Source organism: Gobius niger (assembly GCF_951799975.1).
Source record: "Gobius niger genome assembly, contig: SUPER_10_unloc_3, whole genome shotgun sequence".
NCBI classification, from domain to species: domain Eukaryota; kingdom Metazoa; phylum Chordata; class Actinopteri; order Gobiiformes; family Gobiidae; genus Gobius; species Gobius niger.
The window spans coordinates 168,028-181,737 of NW_027639330.1; the positions used below are offsets into that span (position 1 = coordinate 168,028).

The 13,710-nt window shown below is 47.7% G+C and overlaps 1 protein-coding gene across 1 annotated transcript; it reads left to right on the forward strand.

Moving 5' to 3' along the window:
- Positions 1 to 3,880: 3,880 nt before the first annotated feature.
- On the forward strand, positions 3,881 to 12,233 carry LOC306969802 (E3 ubiquitin-protein ligase TRIM35-like; the record flags this gene model as incomplete). Its single annotated transcript, XM_079583031.1, has 4 exons — positions 3,881 to 4,321; positions 6,605 to 7,281; positions 9,749 to 9,902; positions 12,186 to 12,233. The coding sequence occupies 4 exons, from the start codon at positions 3,881 to 3,883 to the stop codon at positions 12,231 to 12,233; spliced, it is 1,320 nt and encodes a 439-aa protein (XP_079439157.1).
- Positions 12,234 to 13,710: the final 1,477 nt, after the last annotated feature.

Below are 13,710 nucleotides of genomic sequence, written 5' to 3' on the forward strand. Positions count from 1 at the left end.
TGTTATCCAATCGGGTAGTTTCTTGAGTAGCTTGTGATTTGTGAATCTCTAGACCCTTGACTTGAGGAATAGCCTCAGCACAACTTTGTAGAAAATCTGCAAACTCTCTCAGTGCTAGAGGGTCATTGGCATTTATTTCGGGCCAGTTCACAAGCTTTCCTTCTGAAGGCTCTTTGAACCATGAATGGACTGCCATACCTTTCCTGTGGTACATTCCAAATGCCTTCATGTGCCTGCTCAGTGTTACGGTAGAAGTATCCCTCCACAGCTTTCTTTGCTTCACCTGCAAGATAACTCTTTAGATACAACATTTCTTCACATACAGGTAGCGGTTTATTGCCTGCTAATGCCATGAGCGATACCTTCCAGTCCACAAACTTTAGGGGAGCGCCACTAAATGTTGCGTGCTCAGGTAGGGGAAGGCGGCTCAGTGTCAGAGAACTTGCAAGGGTTCAGGGATCATACACTCTTACTCGAGCAGCTGCCACCTTTACCTCACTGTCTGCCTTTAGTGGCTGTAGCTTCGATTTCTCCTCCTCTATCTTTGCCTGTATTTCAAGCTCCTCTTTGTTGAATATTGCAAGTGCCAGAGATTCCTTCATCTTCCAATCACACTCCATTTGAATAACTTTAGCTTCCTGTGCAAGTATTTCTTTAGCGACACTGGCCTGCTCTGCTCTGGCAGCAAGGTCAGCTTCTGCATCTACACGATTATCCAAAGTAGTAGATTTCTTTGATGTGGCAACAGAAAGGACTGTTTCAGTGTTAGTTTCTCCAAACACTGAGCCAGACTCTCCCTTATTTAGTATCTGACTCTTTCCTTTTCAAGACGATCGTTAAAGGCTTCCTCAACAGTATCTTGTCGTTTTTGAATAAGCTCACGTATTTCCGTAGTAATCACACTGCACGTGTAGCGTTTGTGGTCGGATAAAGACACTGAGAGGGTATTTTCTCGCCGTTTATTGTTCTCTGAAATCACGCCATTCTTTGTGGGGCAAAATCTAATAAGGACCCGCAAGGCCCCCCCGAGCTGCCCTCCCCCCGTGCGTGTCCGTTCCCAAAGTATCTCCTGATCAAAATTACATTTTTACATTACACTTCTTGTATGTTAAATAAAATATTAATTTAGTGTTAATTACAAAAATAAATTAATGGGTGGTGTTTTATACTCATGGGCATCTATTACCAATCTATCACCATTTGTCCCACACACGCATCCATCCTTTTAACTATTTCTGGAGTTAAAGAGTGGTTACGACGGACGGGCTCGTAGTTTAGTTGGACTACATTGTGCTTATCTCTAATGTCATGACTGGATTTATTGAGTCCTTCAAGGGAGCAAGCAGGGAAGCCTCGCCCACACTCACCTTCAGCGTCCTGGTCCAGCCTGAAGCCTCGTTGGTCTTGTATGAAGAAAAGGTCCCGTCACTTTGAATGTCCACTCGGTGTAATAGTCCGTCCTTTCCGTTTTCTGCCCCTGCTCCAACTACGTTCCCACCCTAGGTGAGGGCGGGGACGTAGATCGATCTGTAAATCGAGAGCTTTGCCTCGACTCAGCTCCCTCTTCACCACGACAGACCGATACAGCGACCGCATCACTGCTGACGCCGCACCGATCCGTCTGTCCATCTCACGCTCCATCCGTCCCTCACTGAGAACAAGACCTGAGATACTTGAACTCCTCCACTCGAGGTAAGGACTCCCCACCGACCTGAAGAGGGGAAGGAGAACCATGGCCTCAGATTTGGAGGTGCTGATCCTCATCCCGGCCGCTACACACTCGGCTGCAAACCGCCCCAGGGCAGCTGAAGGTCCATCAGAACAACATCATCCGCAAACAGCAGAGATGAGACTCTGAGGCTCCCAAACCGGACGCCCTCCGGCCCCTGAGGAGACCAACACGCACCGGGAACAGGTCTGACTTACTGCCGGCAATGAACCAAGCTCCTGCTGCTAATACAGGGAACGGACAGCCCTTAGCAGAGGGCCCCGGACCCCATACTCCCGGATCACCCCCCACAGGGCAACACGAGGGCCCCGGACCCCATACTCCCGGATCACCCCCCACAGGGCAACACGAGGGCCCCGGACCCCATACTCCCGGAGCACCCCCCACAGGGCACCACGAGGGACGCGGTCGAACGCTTTCTCCAGGTCCACAAAACACATGTGGACTGGTTGGGCGAACTCCCACGAACCCTCGAGCACCCGATGAAGGGTGTAGAGTTGGTCCAGTGTGCCACGACCAGGACGAAAACCGCATTGTTCCTCCTGAAGGTTCAACTATCGGCCGGATCCTCCTCTCCAGCACCCTGGAGTAGACCTTACCGGGGAGGCTAAGGAGGGTGATTCCTCTGTAATTGGAACACACCCTCCGATCCCCCTTCTTAAAGAGAGGGACCACCACCCCGGTCTGCCAATCCAGAGGCACTGTCCCCCCGACCGCCACGCGATGTTGCAGAGACGTGTCAGCCAAGACAGTCCTACAACATCCAGAGACTTAAGGTACTCAGGGCGAATCTCATCCACCCCCGGAGCCACCGAGGAGCTTTCTCACCACCTCGGTGACTTCAGCCCCGGTGATGGGCGAGCCCACCTCCGAGTCCTCAGCCTCTGCTTCCTCATTGGAAGACGTGACGGCGGGATTGAGGAGGTCCTCGAAGTCCTCCTTCCACCGCCCGACGACATCCCCAGTCGAGGTCAGCAGCCCCCCACCCGCACTGTACACAGTGTTTATGAAGCACTGCTTCCCCCTCCTGAGGCGCCGGATGGTTTGCCAGAATCTCCTCGAGGCCGACCGATAGTCTTCCTCCATGGCCTCCCCGAACTCCTCCCAGACCCGAGTTTTAGCCTCCGCGACCGCACGAGCCGCAGCACGCTTGGCCTGCCGGTACCTCTCTGCTGCCTCAGGAGTCCCACAAGCCAACAAGGCCAGGTAGGACTCCTTCTTCAGCTTGACGGCATCCCTTACTTCCGGGCGCCACCACTGGGTTCGGGGATTGCCGCCGCGACAGGCACCAGAGACCTTACGGCCACAACTACGAGCAGCCGCATCGACAATGGAGGAGGAGAACAGAGTCCACTCGGACTCCATGTCCCCCGCCTCCCCCGGAATCTGGGTGAAGCTCTTCCGGAGGTGGGAGTTGAAGACCCCACTGACAGAGGGATCCACCAGACGTTCCCAGCAGACCCTCACAACACGCTTGGGCCTGCCAGGTCTGACCGGCTTCCTCCCCTGCCAGCGGATCCAGCTCACCACCAGGTGGTGATCGGTTGACAGCTCAGCCCCTCTCTTCACCCGAGTGTCCGAGACTCGCGGCCGGAGGTCAGACGACACAACTACAAAGTCGATGCCTCAGACCAGTTTTTAGTAAAGTTAATGCCTATTTTTGCGGTTTTGACTAGAAGTTTTGTTTTGTTTTTTAAACATTTGATTGGGCAATCCCTGCTTGATCTGCTTGTATGGACGGCGCACCACTGGTAAACACACACGTCCACAAAGACATTTTTTTTTTACATTAAATAGAGCTGTTAAAGAAATAGAATAGATTTTTTTTTTTCTGCTTTGCTGTGAAATTGCAAGGCCGGGTAGCAGCGTCCCCTTACAGGCTGATGGCCCTCAAGCCAGCAGCCCTTCTGTGCTCCTCCAGAATGGACCTATGGCCAGTCCGCCCCGGGCCATATCGCCCTGGCCTAGACCAACCAAAGGGAACATGGGCCTCATTTGCAAAGGAAATTAGTTTTGTGCAAATCAGGGACTGACTGTTCTGTTTCCTGAAACCTTCTCCAGTGTTTCCTCTGAGTCACTACAGTCTGTGAGTGATAAACATCCATGAGCATCACCATTTTATCTTCTCTCTGTGGCTTCAGGTGGATCATCATGGCGTCCAGACGTGAGCAGGACCTGAGCTGTCCCATCTGCTGTGAGCTCTTCAGAGATCCTGTGGTTCTGAGCTGCAGCCACAGCTTCTGTAAGGTCTGTTTGGAGAACTGGTGGAAGGACAAACCCCAGAAGACCTGTCCAGTCTGTACCAGAAGGTCCTCAAGGGAGAATCCTCCACTGAGTCTGGCTCTGAAGAACCTGGTGGAGACGTTCACAGAGGAGAGAAGGCAAACATCTCCATCTCCAGCACAGCAGGAGTGCAGTCTTCACTCTGAGAAGCTGCGGCTCTTCTGTGAGGACCATCAGGACCTGATCTGCCTGGTCTGCAGAGACTCCAGGACTCACAAAGACCACAGCTTCAGACCCATCGAGGAGGCGGCTCAGGAGCTGAGAGAGCAGCTGAGGAGAGACCTCACACCTGTACAGGAGAACCTGAAGGTAAGAGACCTCACACCTGTACAGGAGAACCTGAAGGTAAGAGACCTCACACCTGTACAGGAGAACCTGAGGGTAAGAGACCTCACACCTGTACAGGAGAACCTGAAGGTAAGAGACCTCACACCTGTACAGGAGAACCTGAGGGTAAGAGACCTCACACCTGTACAGGAGAACCTGAGGGTAAGAGACCTCACACCTGTACAGGAGAACCTGAGGGTAAGAGACCTCACACCTGCTGCTCCAGTCAGTGAAATGTGTCCACAGAGCTCTCTCTCTCTGATGTTTCTCCTCAGGTCCTGGTTCTTTCTATCTCTTGTAGGGTATGAGGGTTTATTAATCAATTAATTTGTTTATTAATTAATGAATAGGTTGAAGATTAGCCTTAAAATTTAATGGGGCACCAGTTCGAAAAGCAAACAAATTCAAAGTAAGAACAGGAGGCTAAACTACAGATTTATCTGAAGGAAGTGAGGTCTTGGACGTACACATTGACCCTTCGTCTGGAATAATAAACACAGACATTACCAAACAAACTGTGGTTTATGGAGGTTTAATGATCAGAATCAATTAACAGACGGCATTAAATATTAAAGTACAAACAGAATAACCTAGAAGGAACAGGATGACTAATCAGATCAAATGTTCTAGAATTGTATCTGAAAGTCAGTAAGTTTGTGTGTGTACAGGTTATGTGAGTCTTATTGAGCCAGGTCTGTGAGATGCGCTTACGACCGTGAGAGAAAGGTTTTCCACGCCAACTGTGGTCCGGCGTTCCAAAGTCCTGGTGTTCGACGGCCTGTGGTCGTGGTCTTTCGGGTGGTGATTCTCAAGCTGATGAGGCGGGCGGGGGGGGGGGGGGGCGAGGCGGGAGGCGGGGGGGGGGGGGGCGGGAGTCTCTCTCCGGCTCCTCTGGGCCTTGGGGGTTTAGCTTGACATGCTAGACTCAATATTTATTTATTTATTTATTGACCTTTATTTAACCAGGATAGTCCCACTGAGATTAAGAATCTCTTTTTCAGGGGAGTCCTGGCCCTAGAGGGGAATCTATTGTACATGTTTTTAGTGGTAGGGGAAACCTGAGTACCCGGAGGAAACCTACACAGACACGGGGAGAACATGCAAACTCCACACAGAAAGGCCCGGTCCAGGTGGGAATCGAACCCGGGACCTTCTAGCTGTGAGGCGTGAGCGCTAACCGTGTTGCCCTAATATGGTTGCGCTGAAAGCTCAGCGATCAAAAATGTTGTTGTCTTGTAGGAAAAATGCAAATGTTCTTAAAAGAAGTAACTGGTAGTTACAAAATCACGTCCAATGACGGGTTCAAACTTAAAGATTCTTTTGGTCCATCTGAGACAAAGAGAGGTCAGAGTTCAGCGGGGGATGTACCATGTGCTTATCCTGCCGTCTCTCCTTCTTCTGTCCAACTCACACAAGAAGCATTTTGTTTTTATTACTGGGTCTCTCTCCTTGTACCCATCCTTTATACCGGGGGCGGCCCCTTTGTCTCTGTGGGACTCGACCAATCGATTCAGTCCGTAACTTGATCTGACCGGGACCCAAGTCACAGTGGGAGGAGGCTTATTCTTAGGAGAGAATTCAGGAAATACATTTCTATTGTAATAACATTAACAAACTTCACAAACTTTCCAAATGCATTACCGACATTTGGACAGTATGTTTGTACTTTGCATCTTTGTTGACCTGGGGAAGAATTCATCATTAGAACAGATCGGTCGAGTTCATTCTCACTGTCCATGAATTAAAGAATTGGATTATTACTCAAATCGGACGTTTGAGATTCAGTCTTTAGTCCAATTCGAAGGTCAATAAAGAGTTCTCGTCTCTGGTTGTGAAGGTTAAAGGATAAGATCATCACAGTCTTCTTGTCCTGAACTGTGTTCGATCTGATCAGCCCTTCACAAGACAGGAAGTGAAGACATTCCAAAGCCATAAAATGGCCTGGGGGTTTTGCTCATCTCTGGTATGCGGTAACCATGGTAGGTCACCCTCACACGCTACACTCTATCTGATGTTTCTCCTCAGGTCCTGGTTCTTTCTAACTCTCTCTGATGTTTCTCCTCAGGTCCTGGCTCTTTCTAACTCTCTCTGATGTTTCTCCTCAGGTCTTGGTTCTTTCTAACTCTCTCTGATGTTTCTCCTCAGGTCCTGGTTCTTTCTAACTCTCTCTGATGTTTCTCCTCAGGTCCTGGTTCTTTCTAACTCTCTCTGATGTTTCTCCTCAGGTCCTGGTTCTTTCTAACTCTCTCTGATGTTTCTCCTCAGGTCCTGGCTCGGAGCAGAGCACAGTTGGAGTCTTCAGCGCCTCATATCACGGCCCAGGCCCGACGCGCTCAGACACAGATCAGAGCTCAGTTTGAGAAGCTGCACCAGTTCCTGAGGGAGGAGGAAGAGTCCAGGATGAAGGCTCTGAGGGAGGAAGAGGAGCAGAAGACTCAGAGGATGAAGGACATGATGGCGGCCGTGAGCAGAGACATGGAGGCCGTGTCCCAGAGCGTCTCAGAGACAGAGGAGCTGCTGAGAGCAGCAGACGCCTCCTTCCTGCTCCAGTACAAGACTGCAGCAAAGAGGCTGCAGCAGCGCCCCCTGGTGGAGGACATGGGACCAGGAGCTCTGATAGACCAGGCCAAACATCTGGGCAACCTGGGCTTCAACATCTGGAGGAACATGAAGAGCCTGGTGCAGTTCTACCCTGTGATTCTGGATCCAAACACTGCAGGAGCTCGTGTGATCCTGTCTGAAGATCTGAGCTCAGTGAGAGCAGGAGAAGCTCAGGAGGTCCCACAGAATCCAGGGAGAAGAGGAAAGTATTGTGTTCTTGGATCTGAGAAGTTTGTCTCAGGGACTCACAGCTGGGACGTGGAGGTCGGGGAGAGTGAGGACTGGGATGTGGGTGTGAGTGAGTTTGTTCAAGGAAGATATGGCACTGAGGAGAGAAGGTGGTACATAGAGTTCTCTTTTGGTGATTACTCAGCCTGGTCTCCCTCGGTCCCAGGTAAACTTCTCTCAGAGAAGAAGAAGCTGCAGAGAGTCCGAGTGAAGCTGGACTTTGACACAAAAACACTGACCTTCACTGACCCCGACACAAACACAGACCTCCACACAGTCACAGGGTTCATCTCTGAGGGACTGAGACCAGATTTACACACATCTCAGGACGTTCCTCTGAAGATCTTACCGAGGAACATCACTGTGACAGAGTAGAACCTACAGCTCTGTGTTTCTCTCCTTAACCCTCGTAGTTCCTTCACCTGATGACATCACGAGGTGGTGATCTGTCAGTGCTCAGATTGCCTCCAGATGATGTAAAAGTACTTTGTATATTCTGGGTGATTTGGATCTGAGTGGATGAAACGTTGTTGTTCTGCTCATTCTGTGACTTCTGTAATTACTGAAACCACTTCAATAAAAAACAACTTTCCATCAGCCACGTCTTTCATTTCCACCTTTTCTTTAACAAAACAGTTTTGTGACGTTCAATGTATTTTCCTTGTAGCCGTTAGCATTAGCCACCAAACATCTCACATTATGAATGAATCAGATGTTTTCAGCTGTTCACCCATCGACCACGTTTAGATCATTTACTTTAGATACAAAGTCTAAAAGTGTCGTCCGAGCTAAAAACTAAAAGCTAAATCACGTTCAAGTTTGAGTCTGATTCACAAATTCACATGTAATGGACTTTAAACATCATCGTATGACATGACAAAGAAACCACAGAACAGGATTTAAATACCGTGAAACATGTCACGCTGCCTTCACTTTACTGAACGTTAGCATCGCTAGCATCGTTAGCATCATTGGCATTGTTAGCATCGTTAGCGTCATTAGCATCATTAGCATAGTTAGCGTCGTTAGCGTCATTAACATCGTTAGCATCGTTAGCGTCGTTAGCATCGTTAGCATCGTTAGCATCGTTAGCGTCGTTAGCGTCGTTAGCATCGTTAGCATCGTTAGCGTCGTTAGCGTCATTAGCATCGTTAGCATCGTTAGCGTCGTTAACATTGCTAGCATCGTTAACGTCGTTAGCGTCATTAGCATCGTTAGCATCGTTAGCATCGTTAGCGTCGTTAGCGTCATTAGCATCGTTAGCATCGTTAGCGTCGTTAGCATCGCTAGCATCGTTAACGTTGTTAACGTAGTTACGTCATTAGCATCATTAGCGTCGTTAGCGTCGTTAGCGTTCTCTGTTCATGTAAACGCTTATTTCTGTACAAAACATTCCCCAAAACAAAAGAGCAGAGACCCCTCCCCCTCAGAGGCCCCTCCCCCCCAGAGCCAGAGACCCCTCCCCCCCAGAGCCAAAGGAAAAGCCCGTATGTACAGCACAAACCCATGAACAAAGTCTTTATTGCTGATTCCCAAATATGTGAAAGAGAAAAGACCTGAGAATAAACTAACCCCAACTGACCCCGCCCACATTGAGTGTGTGTGTGTGTGTGTGTGTGTGTGTGTGTGTGTGTGTGTGTGTGTGTGTGTGTGTGTGTGTGTGTGTGTGTGTGTGTGTGTGTGTGTGTGTGTGTGTGTGTGTGTGTGTGTGCGTGCGTGCGTGTGCGTGCGTGTGTGTGTGTGTGTGTGTGCGTACACGTTCGGGAGAGCGATGCAAACAGAGAGGAGATATAGGAGATATAGGAGATTCTTTGAAAGTTACAAATAATTGAACTCATGTTGCTGCAAACACATTAAACATGTTTTTGTCTGAGAGTAAAAAGTTTAGTAAAGAGTATTTCACTGTGATGGAGATGAAGGTGAAGGTTATTTTTACAATATTATTTTTAGCTTATCTTCAGGTTTTTCCCTGGCTTCTGTTTACAGAAGCCAGGGAAAAAAAGCAATAATATAGCTTTTAGCAATTTTATTGCTAAAAGCTATAATATTGTTATAATATAACAATATTATAGCTTTTAGCAATAATATTGTTTAATCTAAAGAGACTATACGGAGTTTAAAAATGTTAAAACTAAGTATGTTCCTCCCCCTACATGTTCCTCCATGTCCTCATGTGTAGAATGAGCTCAGACCTGTTCACCACAACTGCCTCTAAGATCCTGCACTGTCAGAAAGTTGTTACTTTTTTGCACGAGCTTAATATAGAAGCTGCAGTTACACATGTGACCTGAGGTGGCAGTAGTGAGTATAAATGGGTAACTTGCATTTAGTCCCTTTAAATCATAGAAAACCATGAATTGTTTATTTATACCGCCAGTCCGCCCCGGGCCATATCGCCCTGGCCTAGACCAACCAAAGGGAACATGGGCCTCATTTGCAAAGGAAATTAGTTTTGTGCGAATCAGGGACTGACTGTTCTCTTTCCTGAAACCTTCTCCACTGTTTCCTCTGAGTCACTACAGTCTGTGAGTGATAAACATCCATGAGCATCACCATTTTATCTTCTCTCTGTGGCTTCAGGTGGATCATCATGGCGTCCAGACTGGAGCAGGACCTGAGCTGTCCCATCTGCTGTGAGCTCTTCAGAGATCCTGTGGTTCTGAGCTGCAGCCACAGCTTCTGTAAGGTCTGTTTGGAGAACTGGTGGAAGGACAAACCCCTGAAGACCTGTCCAGTCTGTACCAGAAGGTCCTCAAGGCCTTTTGCACAACCAGGCGAGGAGCCAGCACCGAATAAGTGGACAGCCATTCTGTGCTCTTTGGGCTCTGTGTCCGATTGGCCGTTTTCCCACCACAGGAATCTCAAATATTTGCGCATCTCAGTGCAGACAAAGAGCTGGTGGAACATCTTTTGGATGTCACAGATTATGGAAACTCTTTCTCTTCGAAAGCCACATAATACTCCCACCAACGAGTTAGTCATATCAGGGCCGGTGAGGAGTGAATCGTTCAATGAGATGTGTGACGAAGTGACTTCACTTGTCCCTGTATATATACATATATATATATATATATATATATATATATATATATATATATATATATATATATATATATATATGTATATATATACACATATTAATATATATACAAATATTAACCTCCTGTACTCACAAGGGTTTATCTAAGTTAAGGGTATTCTTTTCTCTTTGTTTCTACTTGGGATGTGTTTGGGGAGGGGCCGCCCAGACATCTCCATTTATGGTTTCCAGTGGTGATGTCACTGATGATGTCATCGACACATCATCAGCCTGTAGCATTTTGAAATGTATGTTAAGAAGTGACTTATCCGGTTATTTGACTTTGTTAAGTAATGTTGAGTTCCCGAACACTGCTGGTGCAGGTGTGTGTGAGACCCATGGCCTGAAGAGATGTCCTGGGTTATTGTAATTCTGTCAGTGAGGTGATTGGCCATTGTTTTAGGCAGGTGTGTGCTGTTTTGGGGGAAAGGCTGGAGGTGATGTGAGACCTGAACAAAGTCTGGAGCAGAGCACTGTAAATACATTTTGCCACGCAGGAAAAATGAACTTTGTCTTCTGACGTTTCCTTTAAAAGCCACTTTGGTCACTCACCGCTACACTACCTCACAAGATGCTGCAAAACTTACTGAACAATCACAAACTACTCGCAACTTGTGAGCTTCTTCGGGTGGTCCCCCCGTGGTGTGGGATGTACCACAAGGTCTCGTTCTCAGGTCCAAGAAGGGCCAGTTCGGCATCACCGTTACCAATAGTGTCTCTCATGAAGGCTTTAACCTTTAACCTCTTGTTATGTGGAAGGTCTGGTGGGAGATTGTCTTTGAAGGGGAGGGGCATCTCGTCGTGCCCGTCTGGCCTTTGCACTATTGTGTCACTCAGAAGTTGAATGAAGCGCACATCATCTTGAGACACATCCTTGTCCTCATAGTTTCTCTCATTGAAGTCTGACTAAAAGACTTTTAGCACATCAGTCGCTGACGGTGTTGGGACTTCTTTCACTTTGATACGATAGCTCTGATTGCCTTGTCTGTCTAAGTGGGATTTGCTGACCCAATGATACTCCAGCCCAGTGTAGTTCTTTGAGCAAACGGCTCCTTAACATTTCCAGTAACTTCCTCTAGAGGCGCTAGGGCTGATGGGCAGTCATAGCCAATCAACAACCCCACATCACAATCTTGGAGTGGCTTCATTTCATTGGCTAAGGCTTTTAGGTGTGGCCACTGAAGTGCAGTTTCTCTGGTGGGAATATGGGACTTGTCAACAGGGATAAAATCTGGAGAGTAAGCTTGATCTATTTGGACGTGGGCATCAGAGTCAAACCCACACACTTGCAAGTTGCAGGCAAGTTTACTCGCTACTACAGTGTCGACAGAGGTCATTGTACTTAGTTTTAACTGCACTGGTTTAGAATCAACATTCAGTTCAGAGGCCAAATCTCCGAAAACAAGAGACGAGTCACTTTGGGTATGGAGTAAAGCATAGGTGAGTATTTCCCTTTAGGCTGTGAGGCAGCTGAGATGAAGACTGGTACTGGATGTGGCAGATGTTTTCCTTGTTAGTACGTGAGCCATGACTTTGTGTACTCCTTTATTTGTACTTTCCTCTGTGTTTGCACTTTGTCCTGAGACATTCTCAGTTTCCTTTTGCTTTGGTTCTTGTACCTTTTCTATGTGCAGACATGTTGGGTGCGTCGGCTGCACTTACCACAGGAGTGGCTTTGCATGTTTTAGTCACGTGGCCCTTTCTTAGGCATCCGAAGCACAGGTGATTTTCACGAGTGAATGTTGTCTGTTCGTCCATAGTGTTTGCTGTAAATGTAGAACATTTCACTTTGCCGTGAGTGTCGTCTCTGCAAAACAAACAAGGTAACTTTTGTTTAGGAATGGCTACAGGAGTTGAGCTGTTTCACTTGGTTTGAGCGGTTGTGGTGAGTGCTTTGGCTCTCTTAATGGATCTCTCTTCTGAAGTCTTTTCGTTCAGAATGGAGATGCTACTCTAGCTTCCTTCTGCATGGACTTTGTGAAGTGAGCAAAGCCGGGATATTCTTGACTTTTGTCCATCTCATCCACAACAATACGACTCCATCTTTGTGTTATCCAATCGGGTAGTTTCTTGAGTAGCTTGTGATTTGTGAATCTCTAGACCCTTGACTTGAGGAATAGCCTCAGCACAACTTTGTAGGAAATCTGCAAACTCTCTCAGTGCTAGAGGGTCATTGGCATTTATTTTCGGTGGTCAAACCGCCTTTGCTCTGCCCAATCCCGTCAGACCTTGGAAGCTCAGCAGGGAAGGGCCTGGTCGGTGCTTGGATGGGAGACCGTTTAGTAACACCAGGAAGCTTAGCGAATGTAGTGAGTGAGTGGTTGGTGGTGGTCGGAGGGGCCGATGGCGCAGACTGGTTGCCTCGCTTCCGTCAGTCTACCCCAGGGCAGCTGTGGCTACAATAGTAGCTTACCACCACCGGGTATGGAGTGAATGAATAGTGCAATGTAAAGCGTCTTTGAGTGTCCAGAAAAGCACTACATAAAACCGATGCATTATTATTATTATTATTATTTTGGGCCAATTCACAAGCTTCCTTCTGAAGGCTCTTTGAACCATGAATGGACTGCCATACCCTTCCTTCTGCCATCTCCGTCCTCGCCTAAGCCAGCCTGTGCTTCCTCCTCGTTACCCGCTCCTCTGCTTCAAATGGTTCAGTGTCCAATAAAAGCCCATGGTCCGCCACCAGCCGCCACGCTCAATGGATAAAAACTAGGTTAAAACAGCCTGCCACAGGTGTGAGGGTCCAGGTGATTAAAAACAGGAAATAGAAAGCACAGCAACGCACCACGATAAAAACACTTCAAAATAAAAGCACGCACACAAATCAAATCAAATGTGCAAAATGCTGCGTGCAAATGTATCACCCTGTGACATCTGGGTTCACCTTTCCACAAGTTTGTGCTTTAACTTTAAGACTTTGGACACAACGCTCAGCTCAGACATTTACACCTTTTCAAAACTGAGTAAAGCAATCATACTTATGACAAAACGTTACAAGCTTGAATACTGCTGATGCACTACGAGGCTTCCTACTCAGAAGGTGATGGTAAACAGATCCATACAGTTTAAGAGATTGCATTGACTCAATAATAACTTCAGGTAAGCTAACTTGTGATTAGCAACAGTCTTTGCTTAGCATTACACCAAGCTTTCCAATGTAAGCAAACCGAGAACTCAAATGGCGGCTGGCGTAGACTTTTGGCTGGCAGATCCACTGGCCACACAGGGGATCCGACATGGCATGGACACCGGCTGGATGGGTCTTCTCACTCTCTGCGTCGACTTGTCGCTCATTAGCGATCGAGTTCTCACTGTAGCGGCCCCAGGAATGAATGAAACGGAGAGTTTCGAACGGGTGCAGCAGTTTTTTACTGTTGGCTGCATCAACATAACGCACCGTGAAAACTACAAAATAAACACAGAAAATATGATAATTAAACATGTGCGCACGGGACGAAAA